The following is a 24,314-nucleotide window of genomic DNA, read 5'->3' as shown; positions in this document are numbered from 1 at the left end:
TCCCCACCTCTCTCCCCACTTGAGCAGACCACATGTATTAGTCATTATCTATAAACTTACTTTAATATTTACTTTAGCAGTTCAAGCACCACCTGTTTCCACTTTTCTTTCTTTTTTTATATATATTTTATTGATTTTTTACAGAGAGGAAGAGAGAGGGATAGAGAGCTAGAAACACCGATGAGAGAGAAACATCGACCAGCTGCCTCCTGCACACCTCCTACTTGGGGTGTGCCTGCAACCAAGTACATGCCCTTGACCGGAATCCAACCTGGGACCCTTGAGTCCGCAGGCCGAGGCTCCATCCACTGAGCCAAACCGGTTAGGGCAGTTTCCACTTTTCTTGATGAACTGTTGCTTGCATTGTTCGTCCGGGAGCCTCTGCCAGAGGTACATGAAGAACAATCAAGAGCTGCGTCATAACTGGAAATGCAGTAATGAGAGTTAGGGTGCATTCTATCTGTTCTTATGCCCCAACGCTGTCAAGCAGTTCAAACCCCCAACCTTGCACAGCGATGAACCAACGTCAGAATAATAGACTCTTGGAGGGACTCTGAGGCCCAAGAAATTTCTATCTGACTATAAACCTAGTGGGTTTTAGTCCTTCTCCTGAAAACTTCTAGGGACGAAAAATCCATACTCTCCTTGGACGGCCATTCCGTGGTTAGTTGTCCTTAAATCATTTCGTTACGGGAGAACTTTTGCTACGCTTTGCACCCATTTCTTCTTACTATTCGTGGGATGAATAGGCCTTCTTAAAACAGTTTTCTTCTACTTAAAGGTATCTTCTGAATGCTTACTAGTTAACTGGTACAATGATTATGGCGCAGTTAGCAGCCGTGGGTGTTTACATCAGAAATAGTGATTTCTTTGCCAAGCAGTAGTTTCCTCAAAGGTCCTTTTCATTTTCCAATTGCAGATGAAGTCGCCCTATTCTGCCGAATGACAGGATCAACCCCTGACACTCAAAGGAAAGAAGCAAAGGCAAACGGAAAGACTGGTCTTGGCCCGCAATCACACCTTCTTCCTTCAGCTTTGTATATGCCCAGTGGCTTTGTATATGCTCTCGCTGGCACCCCGGCACCAAAGCTCCAGATACACGTGCAAGAGAAGAGACGTTTAAAAGCCAAGTGTTCATATGATGTTAACCAAAGACTCCTGGGTTCGCCTTCGTTCCATCTCTGACCTGGTTTCTCCTGTGTTCCTTATGATTTGGGCTCTAGAAGGCTCCAGGTTAAGATTTCAGAATAGGGGTCCTGATACAGGGTGACGGGAGAAGATGGGACTTTGGGGGGTGGGCACATGGCACAACATACAGATCTTGTAACATACAAACCCACACCTGGGACCTATATGACCATGTGGGCCAATGTCACCCCAATCAATGTAATTTAAAAAATGATTTTTAAAGAAGATTTCGGAACAGGTCAAGAATAACAAGGCCTCACTGCATTACTCAAAAGCCAGCAGGGGCGCCTGAGGGCACAGCCACCTGAGCCAGTGTCCCGGGTGCCCGCAGGGAAGAGTCGCACATGACCCAGCCTGGCGGGGATAATGGGGCAGCAACAGCTGGGTACCCAGGGGTGAACTATGAAGCCTCATGACTGTCGTGTCCACAGGGTCCCAACTTCGGGGTTCACAGCTGCTGGGACCGCTGCCAGGGATTCCTCTGTTGGGGAAAAGCCCCAAAAGTCTAAATTCAGATTGATTCCGAAGAACGGACACGTAGCCTTCTTCAGATCCATAAGAGCTCTATTAGGAGAACTTACACACTCGGGCAGGGCAGCTGCTGGCCGGGCGGGAAGAATCCCTCCCCTCCCAGGACAGGGTCTCTTCATAGGGGGTTTGTAGTAAAACCACAGGGTGGGTAGTCACTTGGACCCCAGAAAGAACAGTGCCCTCCTACGTTAACAGATAACATCACGCAGTGATCACTCTCTATACATTCACTAACTTTCCTGGGAGTATGGCATTCATCTTTGCGTGGCATTCCGGCTTTCTGGGTAGTCAGTCAGCCAAGCCTGAGGTCACAGAGAACTAAGAATCCAACATTTCCCAGACGCCTTTGCCGCTTGGGGCCATATTGCATCGCAGTGACTTCCCATAAACCGCTAGGGGTGGGGCCCAGAGTCACTGCTGGTGGCATATGGGCCCTGATGTTCTGGACCAGACTGGATGCTTAGCGATGCCAGTGCCCAGCTGTTGCTCTGAGTAAGAGTGTGGGATCCCCGGTGCCCGGACCTGGGCAGGTCTCTATGCCAGGGCATCTGCATGACTTCCTGCAGGAAAAGCCCGAGGCTGGTGTCCACGGGGAGCCCTGACCGCAGTCGGAAATGTCAGTCTCTGAGGCTCCTCTCTAGCTCCCACCCATTTTCTGGCCCCCAGGCAAGCAAACAGGGAGAGGCCGATGTCGGATGAAAAAATAATTTTTTAAAAAAAGGATAAGGATTTAACATAACCTACCTTCCTAACAAGAGATTCCATCCTATCAGTCCCCTCCACGCCCCGGAATATTTTTTTCTGCCAGCTCAGAGCAAACAAGCAGCATCTAATGAAACACAAGGAAGATGTTCAAAATATCAGTCATGTTTTCACGTTCCCCCTCACCCATCCCACACCGATCACCGGTGTCCACTCTGCTAACCCCTTTTCAAATGCTTTGTCAGGTAAAGAATGTTCTTCTTCACCTTATGGCCCCAGTGCTGGACCATAATTCTTAACAGACCTTTCCAAAGTCATTTTTAAATCTCTTGGTATGCCTCAGCTCATCTCTCATCTCATCCCTTCTCCCCAACAATGGCTTCTTATCCCCCACCGTTGTGCTGAGTATTGGTGCCTTTGTCTGAAGAAAGACCGCTCCCAGTGGACTTCCTCAGAGTCTTGAGGGAGCGAGGAAAGTCCCCAAAGAACCCTAAAGTACGACTGTGAGTCTGCAAACCCAAGGGGGTTTTCTTCGCCTCACATGGCTCAGGACGCCCGTGCACGCCCCCCGGGAGAAGGAGCAGAATGAGGGGGCAAGCCGTCCTAGTACGGTGCTCGCAGCAGGTGACTGTGGCCTAGACTTCGCCAACGGGCCTCTGTGCGCACACTCCGATTTCTGACACAGACTCCAGTCTTCTATCTACTGACCATGAGCACTGACTGACGGATGAGTGCATCTTTAGAAGTCTGGCTCACGGAAGTATAAATTAGACAGTAAAATGCACCCTTTCCTGGCAGACCCGTACAGGTGAGGAGCCACCCTATTCGACATAGAGCATTTCCACCCGAGTCCTCCCAAAGAGGACACCGTGAGGACAGGGTGAGAAGGATGCGCCCTGCAGCACCTTCCCGTAAACACAACCAACAACTCCGCGTGGCTCCCGGCGTAGGCAGGGCGCTCCATTGCAAGTGAACTGGATCGTTTCAGTCGCTGCTTAAAATCTTCAAATGGCTCGCGACGCTCTGGCTTAGCAGTGCTTGCCTAGAGAGTATGAGCAGAATTCCGCAGGGTCGTGAATTTGGATGGCAATCGTTAGGAGTTTATTTCTACCAACTTTTTGCTGAAACGGAATTTCTTTTAGATAGATACAAAGCCAACAAACCATAACCTACACCATGTGTTCGTCACAGTTGTTACATTTATCTTAAAATATCGCTTATGCTAAGCACAGTTTTGAAATTGCATTCATCAGACCCGTTGCTAGATCTTACGTAGTACCATTAATAAAGAAGCACTTACCTATATATATAAAAGGCTAATATGCAAAGTGTCCCCTCGGGAGTTTGACCGTGAGCCTCGGAGTTTGATTGTTCACTATGATGTGCGCTGACCACCAGGGGGCGGTGCGGAACGAAGGAAGGCCTCGGCTGGCAGCCCCAAGGAAGGCCCCAGATGGCAGCTGGAAGGTCCCGATCAGCCCTGATTGCTGGCCAGGCCCAGGGGCCTTACCCGTGCACGAACTTCGTGCACCGGGCCTCTAGTATTACTTACTATATTACATGGTTGGTGTCACTATTTTGATATCTTTATATCAGTGTTTTGGTTTCCTTTTGAATCTTATGTATTTTATTTGACTAAAAACATTATTCCTTGAAGGAATTCATAGGTTTCATTAGACTGCCAGAGTGGTTCCTGGCACAAAAAACAATTAAGGTTCCCAGTTCTGGACCATAATTCTTAACAGATCTTTCCAAAGTCATTTTTTAGTCTCTTTTTATGCTTCAACTCATCTCTCATGACTTCTCCCCAACAATGGCTTCTCAGCCTCCAAATCATACACAGGAGACTGAGGGAACTACTTTCAGTTTATTTGATGGTCATGCTCACTCTCACCTCCCTCTGCTCTATCCTCTCTAGTCTCCAGCCCCATCTCATCTACTGGATTAGGTTCATTCATCCTTTAGGCTCCAAAAGGCCTTCCTTTCAAACACACACACACACACACACACACACACACACACGCACGCACGCATGCACACATGCACACACATGGCTCAGGTCACGTCACTCCTGCGTCACATCCTCCAGCTCCCAGCACGGTTTCTATCACCTTTGTTGTAAATGTATATCATCTGCCTTCTTCATTAGACTCTCTTCAAAGCTCTGTATGTCCATGGACCGAGAAGGCTTTGTTCATAGGTATTCCCCTAGACTCTAGTACTCTGCTCTCTAATCAATATGTTAATGATTTGGTGTCTGAACACATAGAGGATGGTAATGAATTCCTTCCTTTCCTTTACTTCTTGGTCTGCCTGCAAGACTATGCTAGAATTCTGTTCATAATGCCTCCAAACTCTAAAATCATGGGACAGTCCCCAATATTAGACTTCAAACTGAATAACCAAAACACACTTGGTATTGCTCAACCAACATAGGGATTCCCTTCTCTGTCACCCCACTCTTTACCTCCAAACTCTGTGGCAATGCTCTGGAATGACACTGTTTGATGATCTTACCCTAACGTTCCTTCCATTGAGGTAGCTCATGTGTGCCAGGCATCCCAGACATCTGCCCACGCAAGAGTTCCGGAAACTCCCCCCTAACCCTAACCCTAACCCCTCTCATCAGACTCAGGGCCTTCTCCTCCTGCCCGGTAAAATGCTCCCCCACGCTGTCTTACGTAAGGTTTCACAGTCTCCTCTTAGATGTCTCACCACCTGCCTCTGAGGGAAGAATCTTAGAGGACGCCTAGACTGGGTGGGGGTGGGGAGAGGTGAAAGGGTGTGGGAGAATGCCGCTCTCCTGACACCCCTTTAGGGGAGCCCTGGCTGGCATTGCTCCGTGGTAGGAGCGTGGGCCGCACACCCACGGGTCTAGAGGTCAGTACTCAGTCAAGGGCATGCATTTGGGTGGCAGCTTTGATCCCCAGCCCCTGCTGGGGCATGTGTGGGAGGCCACCAACCCATGTGAGACCCGTCCGTCTCTGTCTCACACACACTCTCTCTCACCTTCCTCTCTCTAAACTCAATTCAAAAGCAGAAGGGAGGCAGAGCAGATCACGCAGGGCTCTCCCGGGAACGCTGGAGGCCTGACGTTACACAAGTGCCACGGGGAGGAGTGGTGTCCCGGCCTGTTTCTCCGTTAGATGGAGGTCTTCCCTGGTTTTACGTAAACAGGCAGCAAGCCTTCTGCAGGGCAAGCCCTCCCCGGCTCCCTTCCCCGTGCAGTTCCCCCCCCCCCCATCCCCGCCCCGGGCAGAGGGCCGGCTTGGTTTAAGGCTCTGCAGTTGCCTTTTTGAAATTCTTTTTCTTTTCTTTTTTAATATATTTTATTGATTTTTTACAGAGAGGAAGGGAGAGGGATAGAGAGCTAGAAACATCGATGAGAGGGAAACATCGATCAGCTGCCTCCTGCACACCCCCCACCGGAGATGTGCCCACAACCAAGGTACATGCCCTTGACCAGAATCGAACCCGGGACCTTTCAGTCCGCAGGCCAATGCTCTATCCACTGAGCCACACCGGTCTCGGCTGAAATTCTTCATACAGTTTGGAAAAGGGGCCCCCATTTTCATTTGCACTGGAACTTCTCTGTGCCCTCTCCTTGTAGCTGGAGAAGACACACACCCCTCTGCACTGCGGGGGTTCCCGGGAAGTGTGGGGTCTGGCGTGGCTCGCTCTCCCTCCAGGCTGGAGGCTGGGTCCAGTAGGGTGGGTCCCCTCACCCTGGAGGTCCTCAGTTGGCCCCGAGGCCACCCTAAGGAGGCAGAGCCCTTTAAGAGTGGGTGAGCAGCGCCCCAAGACATGAGGTCCGTGTCTCCTGGAACCACGGGATGAGCCACGCAGGCTGCAGGCAGAGCCCACACTGCTCTCCTGGCCTGCCCCGCGTTCCCAGTCAGCCCAGTGACCTTCATCCCCCTCCATCCGCTTCTCCCACCCCCTCGGCCTAATCCCCGTAGACATGCGACCCAGGAGGGAGGGAAGCCCTCTGTGGGTCCAGCGAAAGGACAGCTTGAGACAGCCAGCCCAGCCCCCTTCATCTCTGGTTCAAGGTCAGGGGCCCCATGCCGAAACCCGTGTGGCTCAGTGGATAGAGCGCCGGCCTGCGGACTGAAGGGTCCCAGGTTCGATTCCGGTCAAGGGCATGTACATCGGTTGCGGGCACATCCCCGGTAGGGAGTGTGCAGGAGGCAGCTGATCGATGTTTCTCATTGATGTTTCTAGCTCTCTCTCCCTCTCCCTTCCTCCCTGTAAAAAATCAATAAAACATATTTAAAAAAAAAAAAAAAAAGTCAGGGGCCCCAGCTGGGAGGGGCAGAGCTCGCAGGCCCGGGAGGACCTGAGCTAGAGGGTGCAGACGGAGAAGCGAGGTTAGGATGGGGGAGAAGAAGGGGGGTCCAGAGGAAGAACAGACGTGGAAGTGGGACAGACGGGTGAGCTTCCCAGCACCTGAAGCAACTGGACCATGTCCCCCTCCCTCTGGGGTTCAGGGCGGCCCCCCCTCCCGCCTCCACCCCTCGTGCTGGGCAAGGACCACGCCCCTCGAGTGCGGCCCCGGCAGGGAGCGCGGGGTGCGCGCGTGTCCGCCGGGGGGTGCGGGGATGCGGCGGGCTCCGCGGGAAAGCCCCGGGCCCGCGCCCGCGCCTGCGCACTGCGCCCGGCCCGCTTTCGCTTTTCGTTTCCCCTCAAGTCCGTGCCTTCTCGGCCGCCGAGCGTTTCCCCGAAAGCACGTGGGGCGGCTCTTCCCCGCGGCGCGCCCCTCCCGCCGCGCAGGCCCGTGGCCATGGGATCCCGCCCCTCTCCGCCCCCAGCCCGGCCTCCGGGCCCCGGCACCTCCCTCCCCGCGGCGCTCCCGGAAGCACGGACCTCACAGGCGTCCCCGGGGGGGTTGGGCTGCTGGTGCAACCGGGGAAAGTGATGAAGATAAGGGGACCCGCCGCCCGGAGCCCCCAGCACCCCCTCTCCCGTCGCCCTCCTCTGTCCTGTGTTTGCATCGCTGTGTATTCCGGCAGCACTGGGATGGTCCTGTGCTCTCTCCGCTGCATTTTAAAAATATGTTTTTATTGACTTCAGAGAGGCAGGGAGAGGGGGAGAGAGGAACATCCGTGATGAGAGAGAATCACTGATGGGCGCCCCCCGCACGCCCCCCACCGGCTTTAGCTGCCAAGCCGAGCTTCGCTGCAGGCGCTCGGGTGCGGGGGAGCCCCGCAGACATCGCCAGGTCTGGGCCTCTGCAAGCAACTTCCTGTTTAGTTGCTGCCCAGAAGGCGAAAACGCAAGGGTCCCCGCAGCCCCGTGGGCAGACAGCGCTGTGTCACTCACGCGGGGTCCCCGCCCAAAGGCTACGGAAGGACCCAGCCGATTGGCCGATCAGCGGCCCCCGGGGGGAGGCAGCGCGCTCGCGGAACAGCCGCGTCCGATTGGCTGAGCGCGGGGCCCTGATTGGTGGAGGCGGAGGGGGCGGGGCGCTCGGCGCTGCCTTTTCCCCTGGCCGGCACTTTCGGTTTCCTGCGCTGAGCCCGCAGGAGGTCCCGCCTTACCTGAGCGACGCCCGTCGGACCCCAGGCCCAGCAGAGGCGGCCCGGGGCGCCTTCGTCCGTCCCTGCCCACCCGGCGCGCAGAGTGAGTGAGCGAGCGTGGGGCTCCGGGCGCCAGGCGGCGGGGCGGGGCGGGGCAGCGGGGCGCCGGGCCGGACGGGCTGGCCGCGCTGACAGGTGCATCGGCCGCCCTCGCCCCAGGGCCCGTGTCCAGAGTGTCCCAAGTGCGGTTCTCGGTGCTGGCACGGTTGCCCAGGCCAGCCTTGCCCTGGCAGTAAAGACGGCGCGTGAAATGCCATCACCCCCGCGATGCCGCCCTCCCCGCCCCTTCCCCCCGCACCCACGGGCTCCAGGGTCGGCGGGGGCTTGGATGGGCGTGCTCCACCCCGGAGGGCTCTCTGCGTGAGGAGCTCGGTCCCGCGCCCGCAAACCCCACAGTCTGCCCCCGAGGTGCTGTGTGCGGCGGCTGCTCAGACCGAATGCCCAGCCCCTCGGTGGTGGGTCCGTAACTGTCCGTGGCAACGAAGGGGCGGTGGCATGACCGTGGAACCTAATGGTGTCTCTGTGTTCAAGGCCGAAGGAGCTTACTGTCCTCCTAGAACGTGAAAGGGATCGTTTCCTTCCTGCACGCCCCCCAGGCAGCCCATCCTCCCCGAACTTGCCTGGCCAGCACCGCAGAGCTGGGGGTAGCGGCATTGGTGTGTGGCTGACTGTGCTTTGCGTGTTGTTTGTATGGGCTGGAGAGGTGTGTGCTTTTGTGGGATGGAAACCAGACTTGAGCCGCCCCATAAGCCAGGATGCAACCCCTGAGGGTGCGGGACCCGGACCGGTTGGGCGGTGATATGGTTCGCCCTTTACTTCCCATTGCTCTCTGACATACGCTAGATTTTCAACCCCGCAGACGGTTACTGAGTCGGTTACATGTGCAGGACACTGTCCAAGGAGCAGAGGGCTTTAAAAAAAGTTTTTTTTGAGGCATGGTCCCTGCAACGGGGAGCTGACGTCACGCAGGGGGCCCATCACAGAGCTCTGTACGGAAGGCAGGGCCCGGCGCTCCAGCAGGTCCAGGATGCCCCGGGGTTCACGTCGGAGGAAGCACCGCTGTCTCTGAGTCAGGCTCAGACAGCTCTACAGAGAAGGGGCGTCCGCACCTCCTCGGAACGCTGGCAGGGTGGAGAGAGGCAGACGTGTGTGGGGACACGGTGTTCCAGGGCAGCAGCTGGAGCACAGCAGAGACGGTGGGCAGAGCCAGACGCCCAGGGAGAACGGGGGCCCGGGCTGCTTTGCTCATCGACGAAGGGAAGGCCTGGGAGGAAGTCAGCCTACGCGTGGGCAAGCTGGCGGTTGTGAACCAACGAGGGATGGGGTCCGGCCGAGGGGGGCAGAGGCCGGGTTGGGAAGTCGTGTCGGAGGCCGGGACGTAGGAGGAGGCCGGGACGTAGGAGGAGGCCGGGACGTAGGAGCGCTTGGGACTGGAGCCAGGGACTTGGAGGACGATCGTGCCGATCCCTGTGTTGGTAACACGTTTGGTAAGAAGGTAAGATGGGTTCTGGTTTTGCTGGTGTGAATGGATTGATTGCCTGCTGGGACCAGGCAGTGCCTCTGACCTAGTTCACCGGGCCCTAAGCACCAGCCTGTGGACAGCCAGTGGGTGGCCTGGGGTCACTTGCCTGGCCAGAGCTGTCCCAGCCTCTGCACATCCTTCTGAGACGCCGCACAGGGGAGGAGGGACCACAGATCCGGAGCCTTCCGCTCCGGCACAGGACAGGAGAAGTGAGCACCGGGTGGCCAGAGTCCGTCCCTACGGGCACCATGGCGGTGATAGCTCTGCCTTCCCACCGTGTCCTTCTCTTCCTTTGGGAGGACGTTTGTGGGGTAGGTAAGACTGTGCTGCACACGTGTGCTCGCCAGCAAGCCCGTCCCTGCTTGCAAAGCCAGGCCCCTCCTCCGAGGGCCGGCGGGCAGCACTCCCTTCCATCCACTCCGAATGGTGTGGCCGAGCCTGGTGCGAACCCTGAACTGCATGGCGATGGGGGGCTCCCCATCTCCTGCCGGACGTCAGGGCTCCCTTCAGTTAGGTTTTGTCTTAATTGTTCATCTTCAGAATTGCTGTGCAAAAATTGACTCACAGTTGTGCAAAGAGATAGTATTACTTTATCCTTCCCAATGATCATATATTTAATGATGTTGTTTTGATCTTTAAGTTATTACTGAGACTTAAGACATTTTGTGCCAGACTTATTGTTTGCAGTTGGCAAAGAAGAAAACATGTCTCTTTTTTAACAAAAATAATCCATTTTAACCTATGAATCATAAAATGTGAAATACCAGTTTACAGTTCTTTGAGTTGAATTACAAATGGGCTGTAATTTTTAAGAGAGCGATTTTGGGCGAGTTCTTAGGATTTGTCCTTAAGTAAACGTAGGTGTTTTGCATTTATTTGTTTGATCAAAGTACAGATTTATTTAAAGGGCATATTTATTGAACATCTACTGTGTGTCCAGCACTGCCCTGGAAGCAGTGAACAAAACCTCCCGAAATCCTTTTCTTCGTGTGAGGAAAACAAAAGTAATCAAAATATGTAAGAAAATATGTGGCCCAGCTGGTGTGACTCAGGTTGGATTCCGGTCAAGGGCACATGCCCGGATTGCGGCTCGATCCCCAGTAGGGGGCGTGCAAGAGGCAGCCGATCCATGATTCTCTCTCATCACTGATGTTTCTCTCTCTCCCCCCCTCTCCCTTCCTCTCTCTCTAAAATCAATTTTAAAAATCTTTAAAAAAAAAAAAAAAGGATAAGAAAATACGTGGTAGGTTAGGTGGTGGTAAGTGCTGTGGAGAAAAATGCATCAGGAAGTGGCATAGCATCTTCCAGGGTGAGAGGTGGTGTCCCTTTAAATAAGGCGGCCAGAAAGGGCTTCCCGAGAAGTTTAAGCAAAGACCTTACGATGTGTTTCCTGGAAAAGAAAAAAAAAATTGACTCCAAAAGTCAATTTAAAAAACAGAGTGTGGCCCTAGCTGTTGTGGCTCGGTGGATGGAGCGTTGGCCTGAAGGGTCCCAGGTTCGATTCCCGGTCAGGGCACAGGCCTGGGTTGTGGGCCCAATCCCCAGTGTGGGGCGTGCAGGAGGCAGCAAATCAATGATTCTCTCTCATCATTGATATTTCTCTCTCTCTCTTCCTCTCCCTTCCTCTCTGAAATCAATAAAAAATATACTTTTTTTTTTTTTTAAGAAAGAAGTTGCTTTAAAAAAAACAACAGTGTGGAATCTGGGAGGGAAGGCAGGGGAGGGTGGGTAGGAGGTAATCAACCAAAGACCTTGGGGGCTTGGTGGGGGGAGGCGGGGGGTGGGGGGAGGCGGGCAGAGGGGGATAACGCGGGACACATGTAATACTTGCAACAATAACGATTAAAAAGTAACAGCAACTAAACAGACAGGCTTCCGAGTACAGACACTATTGAGGCAGGAGTGTGTGTATATAGCTCAGAGGCAAATTATGTTTGGATCAAGCAAGGCATCTGCAGGAAGCGCCACGCTAAGCACGCGTCCCGGAGTCTGGCTTCCACTCGTGACTGTCTGCTCTCCCTAGGATGTCCCAGTGGTACGAGCTCCAGCAGCTGGACGCCAAGTTCCTGGAGCAGGTGCACCAGCTCTACGATGACAGCTTCCCCATGGAGATCCGCCAGTACCTGGCCCAGTGGCTGGAAAAGCAGGACTGGTAAGGAGGGCGCTGGAGAGGGGGATGTTGCTCCATGCGGTTCGAGGAGCTTGCTGACTCAGTGACGTGGATGAGCCTCATCGGAGCCACTGGGGTTGTCTGTTCCAGAGAGTGTTGATTTGAAAAGTGGCACGTGTCTCTACACAGCTACACACATGAGTCATTAAGCACTTTCACGCAGTCTTGTCAGTTTAATGATGACTCGCTAGAGGCCCGATGCACAAAATGCGTGCAAGGGCCTTGGCCCTGGCCCCCGCCCGCCCGCTGCAGCTTTGTCCAGAAGGAAGGACGTCCTCTGGTCTAATTAGCATATTATACCTTTATTATTAGAAACGCTCCTAAATGCTTTGGATACGTTAGGTAATGCGACACCAGTTACTGCCCAAGTTAGGATACAGGCCATGGAAAGAAGTTAAAAGAAAGCATTAAAGCTGAGTTATGGTACAGTATTGATTAGAGATATGAAGAGGTGATAGCATTCAGGCCATATCGCTCAAAGGGATCCATGTTCTATTTTAAAATTTCTTTTTGCTGACTGCGGATGCTTTCGATGTTCCGAGAGTATTCGACATAGAAAAAAAAGTCCCCTGCTGACCTCCCGCTTCGGGGTTGAGCGCCATGAGCAGTGCTGTGCACAGTCTTGGAGTTGTAGAATTTCTCAGGCTGGCTGTGTATAGCAGAAATATTGTGCCGACTGCCACTGAAGCAGCGTCCCTGTCACAGGAAAGCGATAAAAACTAAGGCAGCCCTCACCGCTGTTAGCAGCTTCGCATGGAGGCAGTGATGACCTTGTCTGTTTAGGACAGCCCCTAGATAAAGTGTGGATGTTCCGTCTAGGGAGCACGCCGCCAATGATGTCTCGTTCGCCACCATCCGTTTTCATGACCTCCTGTCGCAGCTGGACGATCAGTACAGCCGCTTCTCCCTGGAGAACAACTTCCTGCTACAGCACAACATCCGGAAGAGCAAGCGCAACCTGCAGGTACGGGGGGGGGCGCTGTTAGTGGGAACGGCCCGTGTCCACATGGGAGTGTTTTCCATTCGCACACACTGAGCACACGCGTTGGCATTTAGAAAAGTTAGAGACTAAATCCAGTCCCTCCTGAGGCCAAGACTTGAGAGCACACGTGAAAGGAAATGTCAGTTCGTTCTGTAAACACATACGGAATGCTTAGGTTTCAGCGGATCCCTTGTTAGGCATCTGTAATCCTGAGAAAAATGTGAAGCCAGAAACTTGTTTGACAAAGGTTGTTGCTATTTAAACCAGAGGAAAAGGATTCCGTTTTAAGAGCAGTGAGCTAGAGAGCCACGGCAAAGCCCACAGGAGCGTCCGTGCCGAGTCCGGCCTGAGTCCTCGCTCTGCACACAGTGTGGCCTCCGGAGCCCCCGGGGCGGGGCGGCGGGGCCAGGCCCTCCTGGCCTTGCTTCTCGCGGGGCTGCCCTGCGAGGGGAGGTCAGGGGCTCCGGGCCGGAGAGAGCTGCTGCGGAGTTTGGGGTTACCTCGGAAGCGCTCCCTTGTCCCTCAGTCTGGCTCCCACAGCTCCTCTGTTCAGTGGGACGCTCCTGTTCTCAGGGAGGCGAGCACTGTTGTTTTCCTGTTTCATAAAACACAGCAACTGTTCACCTAGGCCAGTGATGGGCAACCTTTTGAGCTTGGTGCGTCAAACTTCGCCAAAAAACTGAGCATCACTCGGGTAGTGTGTCACTTTGAGGAAAAAAATAACTCCAAGACTCTAGTCGCAAATGTTTCATCCTCAGAGCAGCAAATGTTTCATCCTCGGCATGCGGCCGCGTGTCATCAGAAATGGCTACGCGTGTCAGTGCTGACACGCGTGTCATAGGTTCGCCATCACTGGCATAGGCCGTGAGCGCCTTGTCCTCCCCTGTGGCTGGGTTAGGGTTTTATAACACCAGGGGATGAGGAAGTCCGATGAACTGCATAAACATTGGTTCTCCTGTCAACTTGGCTTGCATACACCTGTTATAAAAAGCCATGATGGCTGTTTAAAAAAATAAAAAATAAAAAGCCATGATTGCCAGTATTCTGCAAACTACTTTTGGCAAGGAAGCAGAAAAATTGAGGAGAACGTCTCTGGTCTAATTGAAGCAGAGACCAGCGGGACGTCATGGGTCATTTCTGCATCACTTGCATTGTCTCAGGACCCTAACTAAGGATCATTACTATAAAAGAAAAATAGTAATTTAAGAAAAAATATGGTAGGAACCATGTATAAAAATACTTGGTTTTTTAAATCAAGAAATAATTGAGGTACCTGCACTTAATTGGAAAGTTAGAGCAGTTTTTGTCAGAATTTGTGGAAAGAATATTTTGATTTTACCAAATATTAACTTCTGTAGAATTTAATAAATGCGAGATGAGGTTTCTCAGTGAATATGAACAAGTTCATCTCAATTTATAATGCCCAATGGCTTAAACATTCTGATACTTAACTTACTTTTGTCCTGACCACCCGTATATAGGATAATTTTCAGGAAGACCCAATACTGATGTCAATGATCATCTATAACTGTCTGAAGGAGGAAAGAAAAATTCTGGAAAATGCCCAGAGATTCAATCAGGTACTTTTTCTTCTAATTGAACACTGATGATGATAATAAAATAAACGCATTTATTTTTCCAGCAAATATTACTGAGGTGGTGGTGAGCAGGCCTCTGATGTAGCCCCAGGAAGTGGGAAATCAGAAGTAGGGGTGTTACGGACCAGGCTCGTGAAAGCGCCTGATCTAATGGAAGAGACAACGAATAGATACAGTTCTTCCAGATAAGGATCGCCATGGAGATAACCGGGCAGGGTGCTGTGTGGACAGTGATGGGTGGCTGGGGACTGGCTGTGTGGATCCGGGTCCGGACACTGTTCTGGGGTGCGGGGGCAGTAAGGAGGCAGGCAGGCCCTGAGCGTGTTCTTGCCGCAGCCCAGGGTGGGGAGGGGAGGGCAAGTGGGCAGACGGGTTCAGTGTTGGGCCTGGTACCAGAGGGCTTGTCGTGAAGGCTCAGACGTGGGAGTGAGACAGTGAAAGGTCAGGGTGACTGGTCTGTAACTCACTGGGAGAGCCTGTGTGCTGAGCCGGGAGGGCGAGGGAGGGAGGGCGGGCTTTGACGGCACAGGAGGTTTGGGAGGAGAACTGGTTGATGGGACAAGCAAGAGCTTTGGGTTTTGTTTTATTTTGTTTTTAATTTATTGATTTGAGAGAGAGGGAGAGGGGGAGAGAAAAAACATCAATATGTTGTTTCACTTATTTATACATTCACTGGTTGATTCTTATATGTGCCTTGACCAGAATCAAACCCAAACCTTGGAGTATCAGGACAATGCTCTAACCAACTGAGCTACACGCCAGGAAGAGCTTTGTTTTGTTTTTAAAATATATTTGTATTGACCTCAGAGAGGAAGGGAGAGGGAGAGAGAGAGAGAGAGAGAGAGAGAGAGAGAAACATCAGTGATGGGAGAGAATCAGCTGCCTGCTGGGGATCGAGCCTGCAACCCTGGCTTGTGCGCTGACCGGGAATCAAACAGTGACCTCCTGGTTCACAGGTCGGCGATCAACCACTGAGCCACCTGGCCAGGCCAGGAGCTGTGTTTTACATAGGACTGTGATACCTGTCACATTTCCAAGGCAGCCAAACGCTGCATGGACAGGGCTGTGCTAGGGCAAGACCTTTGACCACGGTTTTGTTAAATCTAATACAGACCTTCCTGTGACCAGGGCCCAGCAGCTTTAAAGTAGCTGTGGCATTTGTCCATTCCTTCCTTGAGTGTTGGGTGGTGGGCACAGCCCAGCGGGAGGCAGTGGTGACACCGCAGTGGTGTGGGTGGTTCTGGCTGTGACGATTCCCATGTGAGGGGGAGGGGGAACGCCAGAGTGCACGGGAGTGTGCCCGTGGGCATCTCTCTAACAGACAACCCAGACGCACGGGGCACTGTGAGATGGTGGGAGCAGAGTGAGAGAGTCTTGAAGTAGCGGTGGCGACTGCCCTTCCCCACGCACGTCCTGGGCATCCGGCCAGTCCCCTGCCTCCTCCCCAGGCTCTGTGTCCCCGTCTCCCTGTCACTCTGAATGCACCTTACTGCTCTAAGCATTTGTTTTTATTTTAAAATTTTTTTAGCCCTAACCGGTTTGGCTCTGGATATAGCGTCGGCCTGAGGATTCAAGGGTCCCAGGTTCGATTCCGGTCAAGGGCATGTACCTTGGTTGCGGGCACATCCCCAGAGGGGGGTGTGCAAGAGGCAGCTGATCGATGTTTCTCTCTCATCGATGTTTCTAACTCTCCCTCTCCCTTCCTCTCTGTAAAAAATCAATAAAATATATTTTTTAAAAGTTTTTAATATTTGTTATTGATTTCAGAGAGGAAGGGAGAGGGAGAGATAGAAACATCAATGATGAGAGAGAATCATGGATCGGCTGCCTCCTGCACACCCCCTACTGGGGATCAAGCCTGCAACCTGGGCCTGTGCCTTTGACCAGAATCAAACCCAGGAGCCTTCCGTTTGCAGGCCGACGCTCTGTCCACTGAGCCAAACCGGCTAGGGCAAGCATTTAAAGCTACATATTACTTGTTTTAAATTCAAGCTGACTAGTCTGACCTGTGAACGAAAGGTGTGTTCCCCAAAGGCCTTAGCAGCAGCGCCGTCATGCCTCTGCGTCACCTGGGTGAGGTCACCAGGGGGTGTCTGAGTCAGAATCAGACAAGGACCCGCCGCCCTGCCTCCCAGCAAGCTGAGGTGCAAGAGGCGGCCAGCCTGGGACCACACGGGGACTCCGAGGCTTTAAGACAGACAAGGACAGGGTTCTTTTTTTATTAAATTGATTGGGGTGACATTGGTCCACGTGAACATACGGGTTTCAGGTGGGGGTTTCTGTATGACGAGACCTGTATATTGCACCGTGTGCCCACCACCAAGTCCAGTGTCCTATCACCTTATATTGGGGCCCCCTTCTTCCCCCACCCCCTTCCCTCTGGCACCCACCACCCCGCTGTTTGTGTTCACCCGTATGAGGGAAATCATAGGAGTCCAGGGTTCTTAAGAAGAAACTTGTCTGCAGAATCTGAGAAACCCCGAAACAAATTCCTGTGTGGCGCCTGCAGCTGTGTGGGTCAGTGGAACATGCCTGAAGTGCCGTGTGTTTGTTTCAGCACGAACTGAGCCTGGCCCTTCCGTAGCATTCGCAGTTCGCCGGCATCTTGTCCAGGGCCCTGGGAACGGAACTGTTCCCTCAGGCACTCCTGGGGACGCCTAGGAAGGAGGTCGGGGAGGTGTCGGAGGCGTGGGGCACAGGGTGTAGACTTGGCTTTGGCGTGTGACCAGCAGGTAAGTCCCAGAGGAAAGGGTGACTGTCGGTCATGCGCCCCCGTTACAGGCTCAGTCGGGGAGCGTTCAGGGCACGGTGATGCTCGACAAGCAGAAGGAGCTGGACGCCCGCGTCAGGGCCGTGAAGGACAAGGTGATGGTGAGTACCGTGTGCCCCGCGGCTCTCTGGGGAGGGAAAGGTTTCAGTGTAACCATAGCAACGCATCTCAGTCCTTTAAACAGTGGAGGAGAAACGTTCAGCCGAGGCCCCAAACCTCCAGTAAACCAGTCGGAGACCCCAGTGAGTAGACAGACTCCCAGGCCTTCCCGGTGTGACTGACAGACGCCGAGCTCGCTTCGGCCTTCCCGTAGCGCCGTGTTGTAGCTGCCTTTGCCCGTCACCCAGGAAACGAGGCGCTGCTGCTCCAATAGCCCTGCTCTAGCCGGAGGTCCCGGGTCCACGGGTCCACGTGGCCGTCCTCAGGCACCTGTTTTCCTCTCAGACGTGGATGGGAGAAAAGTGTTTCCGATTAGAGCAGAACGCCCCATCCTTTTAAGACAAGCCTTCGAGGCGGCAGCGTGTGGCAACGGGGGTGCTCGGGGCCTGGGGTGGGGGTGGGGGTCCGCTCACGCCCTGCACTCTGAGGGCTGTTTGGGGGGCAGAGAGGAAGCCTGCTCTCCACCAGGCTGTGTCGGTGGAAGAGGCCAGCTGAGGGGGGCTGGGCCTCCCGGGGGTCTCTGGGTCACACGGGCATGGGGTGTGTCAGACGGGTCCGCCCAGACTCCGGGTTCTTTGGAGCAGCTCTCCCGCAGCCTCCTGGGGAGCCCGTCACTGCAGTAAGGATCAGGGCCCCGTCCTGACATAGTTTCTTTCCTTTTTAAAGAAATATACTTTTATTGATTTCAGAGAGGGAAGGAGAGGGAGAGAAAAATAGAACCATCCATGATGAGAGAGAATCATGGATCGGCTGCCTCCTGCACACCCCACACTGGGGATCCAGCCCCCAACCCAGGGCCTGTGCCCTGACCGGGAATCGAACCGTGACCTCCTGGTTCGTGGGTCGATGCTCAGCTACTGAGCCACACTGGCTGGTTGTATAGTTTCTTTTCTAAATAAAGTTACTATATATTTATTAATGAAACGGTCATTATTTCATGTCTATGACTCGGATTTTGCAAGTCTAGTCCGTCCGAGGGAGCAGGATTATTGCCATGGTTTTCTGGGTCTTCTAAAGTTTTGGAAGCTGATCAGTAGCAACCCTGTGTATGTCTTTGTTTATAGTGCATAGAGCATGAAATCAAGACGCTGGAAGACTTACAAGATGAATATGACTTTAAATGCAAAACCTCGCAGAACAGAGGTAAGCTCGCATGCAGAGCGGTGCTCCTTGGCCGTGGGTTTTTCCGCCTGCGTGAGCCACAGAGACCAGTCCTCCTTCCCACGTGCAGATATTTCCACGCGGACTCGCTCGTCTGGCTGAGCCAGGGTTCCCGGCCCTCAGTGCTGGGATGTTGGGGGTCAGATAATGTGTTGTGCAGGTGTCCTGTGCATGTCTGGCTTGTACCCCTAGGGGGCAGCAGCGCTATCCCCAGGCCCCAGCGGTGCCCTTGGTGGCAGGGGACGCGTTACTTGTTGTGTCTAGCCCATGGCTGACAGAGACGGTTAGGAATGTGGGGTGAGTTCCCAGCCCGGCGCCTGAAGCTCCCCCACACGTTCCAGCTCCGCGTGTGTGCCCGCGGATCACGGTCAGCGTTCTTCTCGTGCCTTCAAGCAGTAGCTCTGTTTTGTTGTGTTTTTGTTTTAATTTTATTTAATTAATAAATTAATTTTTATTATTGATCCCAGAGAGGAAGAGGGAGGAAGAGATAGAAGCATCAATGATGAGAGAGAATCATGTATCGGCTGCCTCCTGCATGCTCCCCACTGGGGATCGAGCCCACAACCCGGGCATGTGCCCTGACCAGGAATTGAACCATGACCTCCTGGTTCATAGGTCAACACTCAACCACTGAGCCATGCCGGGCTTGTTGTTGTTTTTGATGATGACAGCAACTGAAAAAACCCGTGCGCGGTGTAGAACATGTGGGGTACTGCTGTGACCCCAGCAGCCATTTGGAGGACGGCGTGGTTAACATTAGAGCAGAGGGGGACGAATGGTGACGGAAGGAGACCTGACTTGAGGGGGTGAACACACAGTATACAGACCATGTGTTGTAGAATTGTACACCTGTGTAATTTATTAACCAGGGTCACTCCAATAAACTCAGTAAGAAATAGTGGAGAGATCATACGTATGATTTGGGTAAAAACTCTGAGAGAAGGAACCTCAACTACTCTTACTTCCTAATCGTCTACTCTCAGAGCCACTGCGGTTTGGAGTTGGCCATGCACATTCCTTGAGGTCAGACTGTGACGTGACTGCAGAGCCAGGCAGTGCTGCTGCCACCCGGCAGGGGCATCGGAGACCAGGGCTTTGATTCCTGCGTCCAGTTCTTACACGTGGACGTTTTCCTCCTCCTGTTCAAGCGAGATCGGAGCAGACCCAACTTGGCCCTCTCGCCACGCAGCGTGGGGCCACCGCTCTGCTACGGGCTGTGAGGCGTGGCCTTCACTTTTACATCTGCCTGTTGTCTGCCACTCACAGAGCACGAAGCCAACGGCGTGGCCAAGAGCGATCAGAAACAAGAGCAGATGTTGCTGCAGAAGATGTACTTGATGCTGGACAACAAGAGAAAGGTAGGGACTCGCCTTCCGGGAAGACGTGCCGCTTTTGTCAGGGACTGAGGGGCGGACTGAAGCTCAGGGTGGAGGAGAGGTGGTTTTTATAACCACTGACCTAGCGCCCCGCTGAGACGAAAGGCTAGTGGCTTTGCTTTTAAAAAATTGTTTAAAGCTCAGCGACTAAAGGTAAATTGATTTTGCTTTGTCTCGCCCTCTCCCTGCAGGAAGTCGTTCACAAGATCATCGAGGTGCTGAATGCCACCGAGCTGACCCAGAAGGCCCTGATCAACGACGAGCTGGTGGAGTGGAAGCGCAGGCAGCAGAGCGCCTGCATCGGGGGGCCCCCCAACGCCTGCCTCGATCAGCTGCAGAGCTGGTAAGCCTGGCCTTGCTCCGCCGGGCCGGGGCGCCCCTCTCCCTGCTGCCCCTGGGCCACGGGACACGTCATTTGTGCCGGAACACCAGGGACATGGTTGTCACATAACACGTTGAACAATTTGGGTCCTGATGTTTTATTAAAAACAAAACACTTGAGGCATTTTCCAGGATGACATGCGGTAACAGTTTGTGTGGCCATTCGTCCAGTCACCCGCCCCATGGGTACGTCCTGAAGCTGCGTGCGGCCCTGGCCAGGCCTGGGACGCAGGGGGAGGGCGGCTGGTCCTGGCCGGGAAGGAGCTCTGGGCGTGCAGGCAGGAGGTGGCCGCGGGTGATTCCGGCAGCACATGCTGCCAGCGCTAACCAGTTCCATGGGGGGGGCGAGGGGAGGGGTCGCCTCCGAGGTTTCCAGAAGTTGGATGTGCACTTGAGAATCAACAGGAGGGCTTCGTGGCGACCAGAGAGAGCAGCACATGTTAGTGTTTTCTCCCCAAACACCACCGAGAGGAGCCTCGTCCCCCAGCGCCCCCTGCGGTGCGAGTGCACCCGTGTGGTAGCGGGTGTGCTACCTGTGAGGACCCCTGGCTGGTGTCCGCGGGCCCTCAGTCCCGGCCGCTGTGGGCTGTTTCTGACAGCCCTGCCCCGTGCCTCCCAGGTTCACGGTCGTCGCCGAGAGCCTGCAGCAGGTCCGCCAGCAGCTGAAAAAGCTCGAGGAGCTGGAGCAGAAGTACACCTACGACCACGACCCCATCACGAAGAACAAGCAGGCCCTGTCGGACCGCACCTTCAGCCTCTTCCAGCAGCTCATCCAGAGGTGAGGGGCTGTCGCACCTCCGCAGGCCTGTTCCCCCGAGGGAATCTGTGTGCTCATCCAGATCAGTAAGGAGGGTCTGATGGGCCCTGGCTGGTGTGGCTCAGTGGATAGAGCATCGGCCTGCGGACTGAAGGGTCCAGGGTTTGGTTCCGGTCAAGGGCACATGCCCAGGTTGCGGGCCTGATCCCCAGTAGGGGGCATGCAGGAGGCAGCTGAACAGTGATTCTCTCTCATCATTGATGTTTCTATCTCTCTCTTCCTCTCCCCTCCTCTCTGAAATCAACACAAATATATTTGTATTTTACAAAGGAGGGTTTAATGGGTTACATACACTTTTCATGGCCAGTCAGTTCTTCCCGGAGTCTGTCCTTCTGTGGCCGCCTAGAGTGGGAACTAGTGAATGTCACCCCTTCTCTGTCCCTCCACAGCCAGGCCGTGCGAGACGGCGGGTCTCCCCTCATCAGCCGTGTCCCCTCCCTCTGGCCTCCTCTGCTCCCAGGCTCTCGCATCCCCCTCTGAATGCTTAGGTCCGATGCTGTGCCCGCTGCGGAGGACGCTCAGGTCCGATGCTGTGCACGCTGCGGGAGGATCACTGTACTAAGTCGTTAGCAGGTTGGCTTCTCAGCGCCGACTGCAGAGCACACCGTCCAGCTGAGGGTCTCGCTGGCGGAGAGGATCGCACCTCAGGACAATTTCTATGGTTCTGTCGAGAGCAAATGAGACCCGAGCGTCGCTTTACTGACTAGGAACCCCCATTTTGTCCACCGTCGGAGCCCTCTAAGCTGCTTCTTAGCTTGTGCCCTGTACCCCCTTCCTCTGTGGGAGATCAGCTTTTACTGCTCGGCCTTCCTGGAAATGCTAACCTGTGCTTTGTGGGACCCACAGCTCCTTCGTGGTGGAGCGGCAGCCGTGCATGCCCACGCACCCGCAGAGGCCGCTGGTCCTGAAGACGGGCGTGCAGTTCACCGTGAAGCTGAGGTGAGAGCGCCGGGCAGCCCGCTGCCTCCTGCGCCGAGTCTGCTCCCCGCCTCCTCCCACAGCACTGCCCGGGGGCGCATCTGGGGGAGGAGTTCGCAGCGGGCACTTTATTCCGAACCCTTCTGCAGGCTGAGAGTCTGGTCTTTCCCACTAGAGCTGTAACAGATGTGTGTGCGTACACATGCACACCCCCGATTTTTTCCAGGGCAGATGGAGTGCGCATTCCCTGAGTCCCAGCAGCGCCTTCCCTCTCGAGCGTCAGTGCGGGGAAGAGCTTCACACGCCCCCAGAACCCTTGCACTTGTGTGTGGGGCCTGTGACACATACATTTTTCTGCCAAGTGGGTTCATGGCTCTCTCATCAGATGTGCAGTTACCTGAGCATCTGCAGACGACTGTGCTAACAGCTTGTGCCAGTCCTCACAGGGTTTGTCCACGTCTACATAGTACATGAGTTATGTGTGTGTGTATACATACACACATGCACACACAAATACATGTGACGTGCAGCGTTTTATTTCTAAGAACCGGGATTCTGCTAGTTAGTTGTTTTGCGGCCTGTTTTTCTCCTGATGATAAACTGCGGAGACGTTTCCATGTGAGGACACATGCTCTCCCTCCTGTGGAGCAGCTGCCCCCGCTCACCTGCACCTCCAGGGGTGCAGCGGGGCTCTGGGGAGCAGCACAGCCAGGGGAGCAGCACTGGCCAGGGGAGCAGCGGGGTTCCAGGGAGCAGCACCAGCCAGGGGAGCAGCACCGGCCAGGGGAGCAGCGGGGCTCTGGGGAGCAGCACTGGCCAGGGGAGCAGCAGTGGGCTCTGGGGAGCAGCACTGGCCAGGGGAGCAGCACTGGCCAGGGGAGCAGTGGGGCTCTGGGGAGTAGCACCGGCCAGGGGAGCAGCACCGGCCACGGGAGCAGCACTGGCCAGGGGAGCAGTGGGGCTCTGGGGAGTAGCACCGGCCAGGGGAGCAGCACTTGCCTCGAGTCGGCCCTGGTCCCATGTGCTGAACTGTTAGTGAGGTTTTAGGTGCTACTTCCTGGCGCTACACTCAGCACCCTTGGGTCCTGGCACCCACAGCTGGGAGGGCACCGGAAGTCTCATCCCGTCACCTGCTCCACACGGGGCCTCCAGCTCAGCGGAGCACAGCAGGCCTGAGTCTCCATTGCTCCACCCCGCCCGGGTGATGAGAGAGGGGACCCTCATTCTCCTGATGAAGGGCGATAGTTTTTATCTTCCCCCAAGGGAACAAGCATTAGATACGAGCTTTAGTAAAAGTATTTACTATATCTTACCCACACAATTGACCAAAAGTAGAAATTTTGTGAAAACCCCGTGTGGGCTAGGCCGTGTAGGGAGCAGGTGCTGCGCGCTCGCTCTCAGAGTCTGCCGTCGCCGCTCCGCCCGCAGTCACAGCCAGGCGTGTCCCTCAAACACACTTCCGACGCCCAGGCGCGAAGATAAAGATGTCAGTTTCATTGTTTGTATAACCCAAAGCTGGAGAAGGTGGGGTTATCTAAATGTTTATTGATAGGGAATTGGCAAAATAAATTGTAATCGATAGTTTTTTTAAGTAATAGTGACTTTCATTTTTCTTTCCAGATTGTTGGTGAAATTGCAAGAGCTGAATTATAACTTGAAAGTCAAAGTTCTGTTTGATAAGTAAGATATCTTGAATACTATCTAAGATGCATGACCTATTGAAATGTGGCCGTTGTACGGGGATCCCAGCGGGTTTTAATTGTAGCTCCCACTCCTATCCCTCACGCCTGGCCTGTTTAGACGGCACAGGGCAAGTTTACAAGTGTGAGCTGGTACTGAGCGAGCCTCTGCACCGCCCGCCTCCTAGGCCGCCCGCCCGGGGGAGGCTGCAGGTGCCCAGGCTGCCGTGACTCTGCAGCCGAGGACTAAGCTGTCACTTCCGAAGGTCCTCTCGGTTTCGAGCAGGGCTCTGCTGAGGGGAGTCCTCGGGGCTTGGCACAGTGCTGTGCGTGGAGTAAGTAGTTGCTCCATAAACGGTGACAACTGAGGCTTGCCTTGCATGAGGGCGTGCTAGCACCCATTAGCTAGTTCACGCCTCACAAGAGGCTGCTGCTTGGTGCTGTTCACATGTTGCACAAATGAAAAATTTCTGCCCCGTAATTTATTACCCAGGGGTACTGGGCAGGCTGGTGTGGGAGCGAGTGAGTGAAAGGAAGGGCAGAAAGCCCACGAGTACAGATTGACCTTTTTGGTGACCGTTTATTTGTACATATACTTTTACACTTTTGATAAAGCTCATTTCAAAGCTTAGATGCATAGATAACATTTTACATAGATCCTTTTTTTTTTTTTTGCAGAGATGTGAACGAGAGAAACACGGTGAAAGGGTACGTAAGTGCTTTGCGCTTATTCTGCCACCTTCTTTCTTCGTGTCGTGGTTCCAAGCCGTTTACACATCTC

At 54.1% G+C, this 24,314-nt stretch overlaps 2 protein-coding genes across 3 annotated transcripts in view; both read left to right on the top strand.

Moving 5' to 3' along the window:
- The window catches only part of STAT4 (signal transducer and activator of transcription 4), an 81,450-nt gene extending 80,379 nt beyond the window's left edge, over positions 1–1,071 (top strand). Inside the window, exon 24 of the mRNA XM_079781814.1 lies at positions 920–1,071. Within this exon, the coding sequence (XP_079637940.1) occupies positions 920–946 (27 nt within the window). The 3' untranslated portion in view covers positions 947–1,071. The remainder of the gene's footprint in view (positions 1–919) is intronic.
- A 6,841-nt stretch (positions 1,072–7,912) lies between these two features.
- Positions 7,913–24,314, top strand: part of STAT1 (signal transducer and activator of transcription 1) — a 33,765-nt gene continuing 17,363 nt past the window's right edge. Inside the window, exons 1-12 of one of the 2 annotated variants that reach the window (XM_079782784.1) lie at positions 7,913–8,043; positions 11,546–11,674; positions 12,512–12,656; positions 14,156–14,254; positions 17,054–17,143; positions 18,266–18,344; positions 19,629–19,720; positions 19,930–20,081; positions 20,739–20,897; positions 21,783–21,875; positions 23,475–23,534; positions 24,212–24,241. In XM_079782784.1, the coding sequence (XP_079638910.1) occupies positions 11,547–11,674; positions 12,512–12,656; positions 14,156–14,254; positions 17,054–17,143; positions 18,266–18,344; positions 19,629–19,720; positions 19,930–20,081; positions 20,739–20,897; positions 21,783–21,875; positions 23,475–23,534; positions 24,212–24,241 (1,127 nt within the window). In that variant the 5' untranslated portion in view covers positions 7,913–8,043; position 11,546. The remainder of the gene's footprint in view (positions 8,044–11,545; positions 11,675–12,511; positions 12,657–14,155; positions 14,255–17,053; positions 17,144–18,265; positions 18,345–19,628; positions 19,721–19,929; positions 20,082–20,738; positions 20,898–21,782; positions 21,876–23,474; positions 23,535–24,211; positions 24,242–24,314) is intronic. The other variant, XM_079782785.1, reaches the window with a different exon arrangement.

Source organism: Cnephaeus nilssonii (assembly GCF_951640355.1).
Source record: "Cnephaeus nilssonii genome assembly, chromosome: 10".
Lineage (NCBI taxonomy): Eukaryota > Metazoa > Chordata > Mammalia > Chiroptera > Vespertilionidae > Cnephaeus > Cnephaeus nilssonii.
This window is presented reverse-complemented; position numbering and strand designations above follow the sequence as displayed.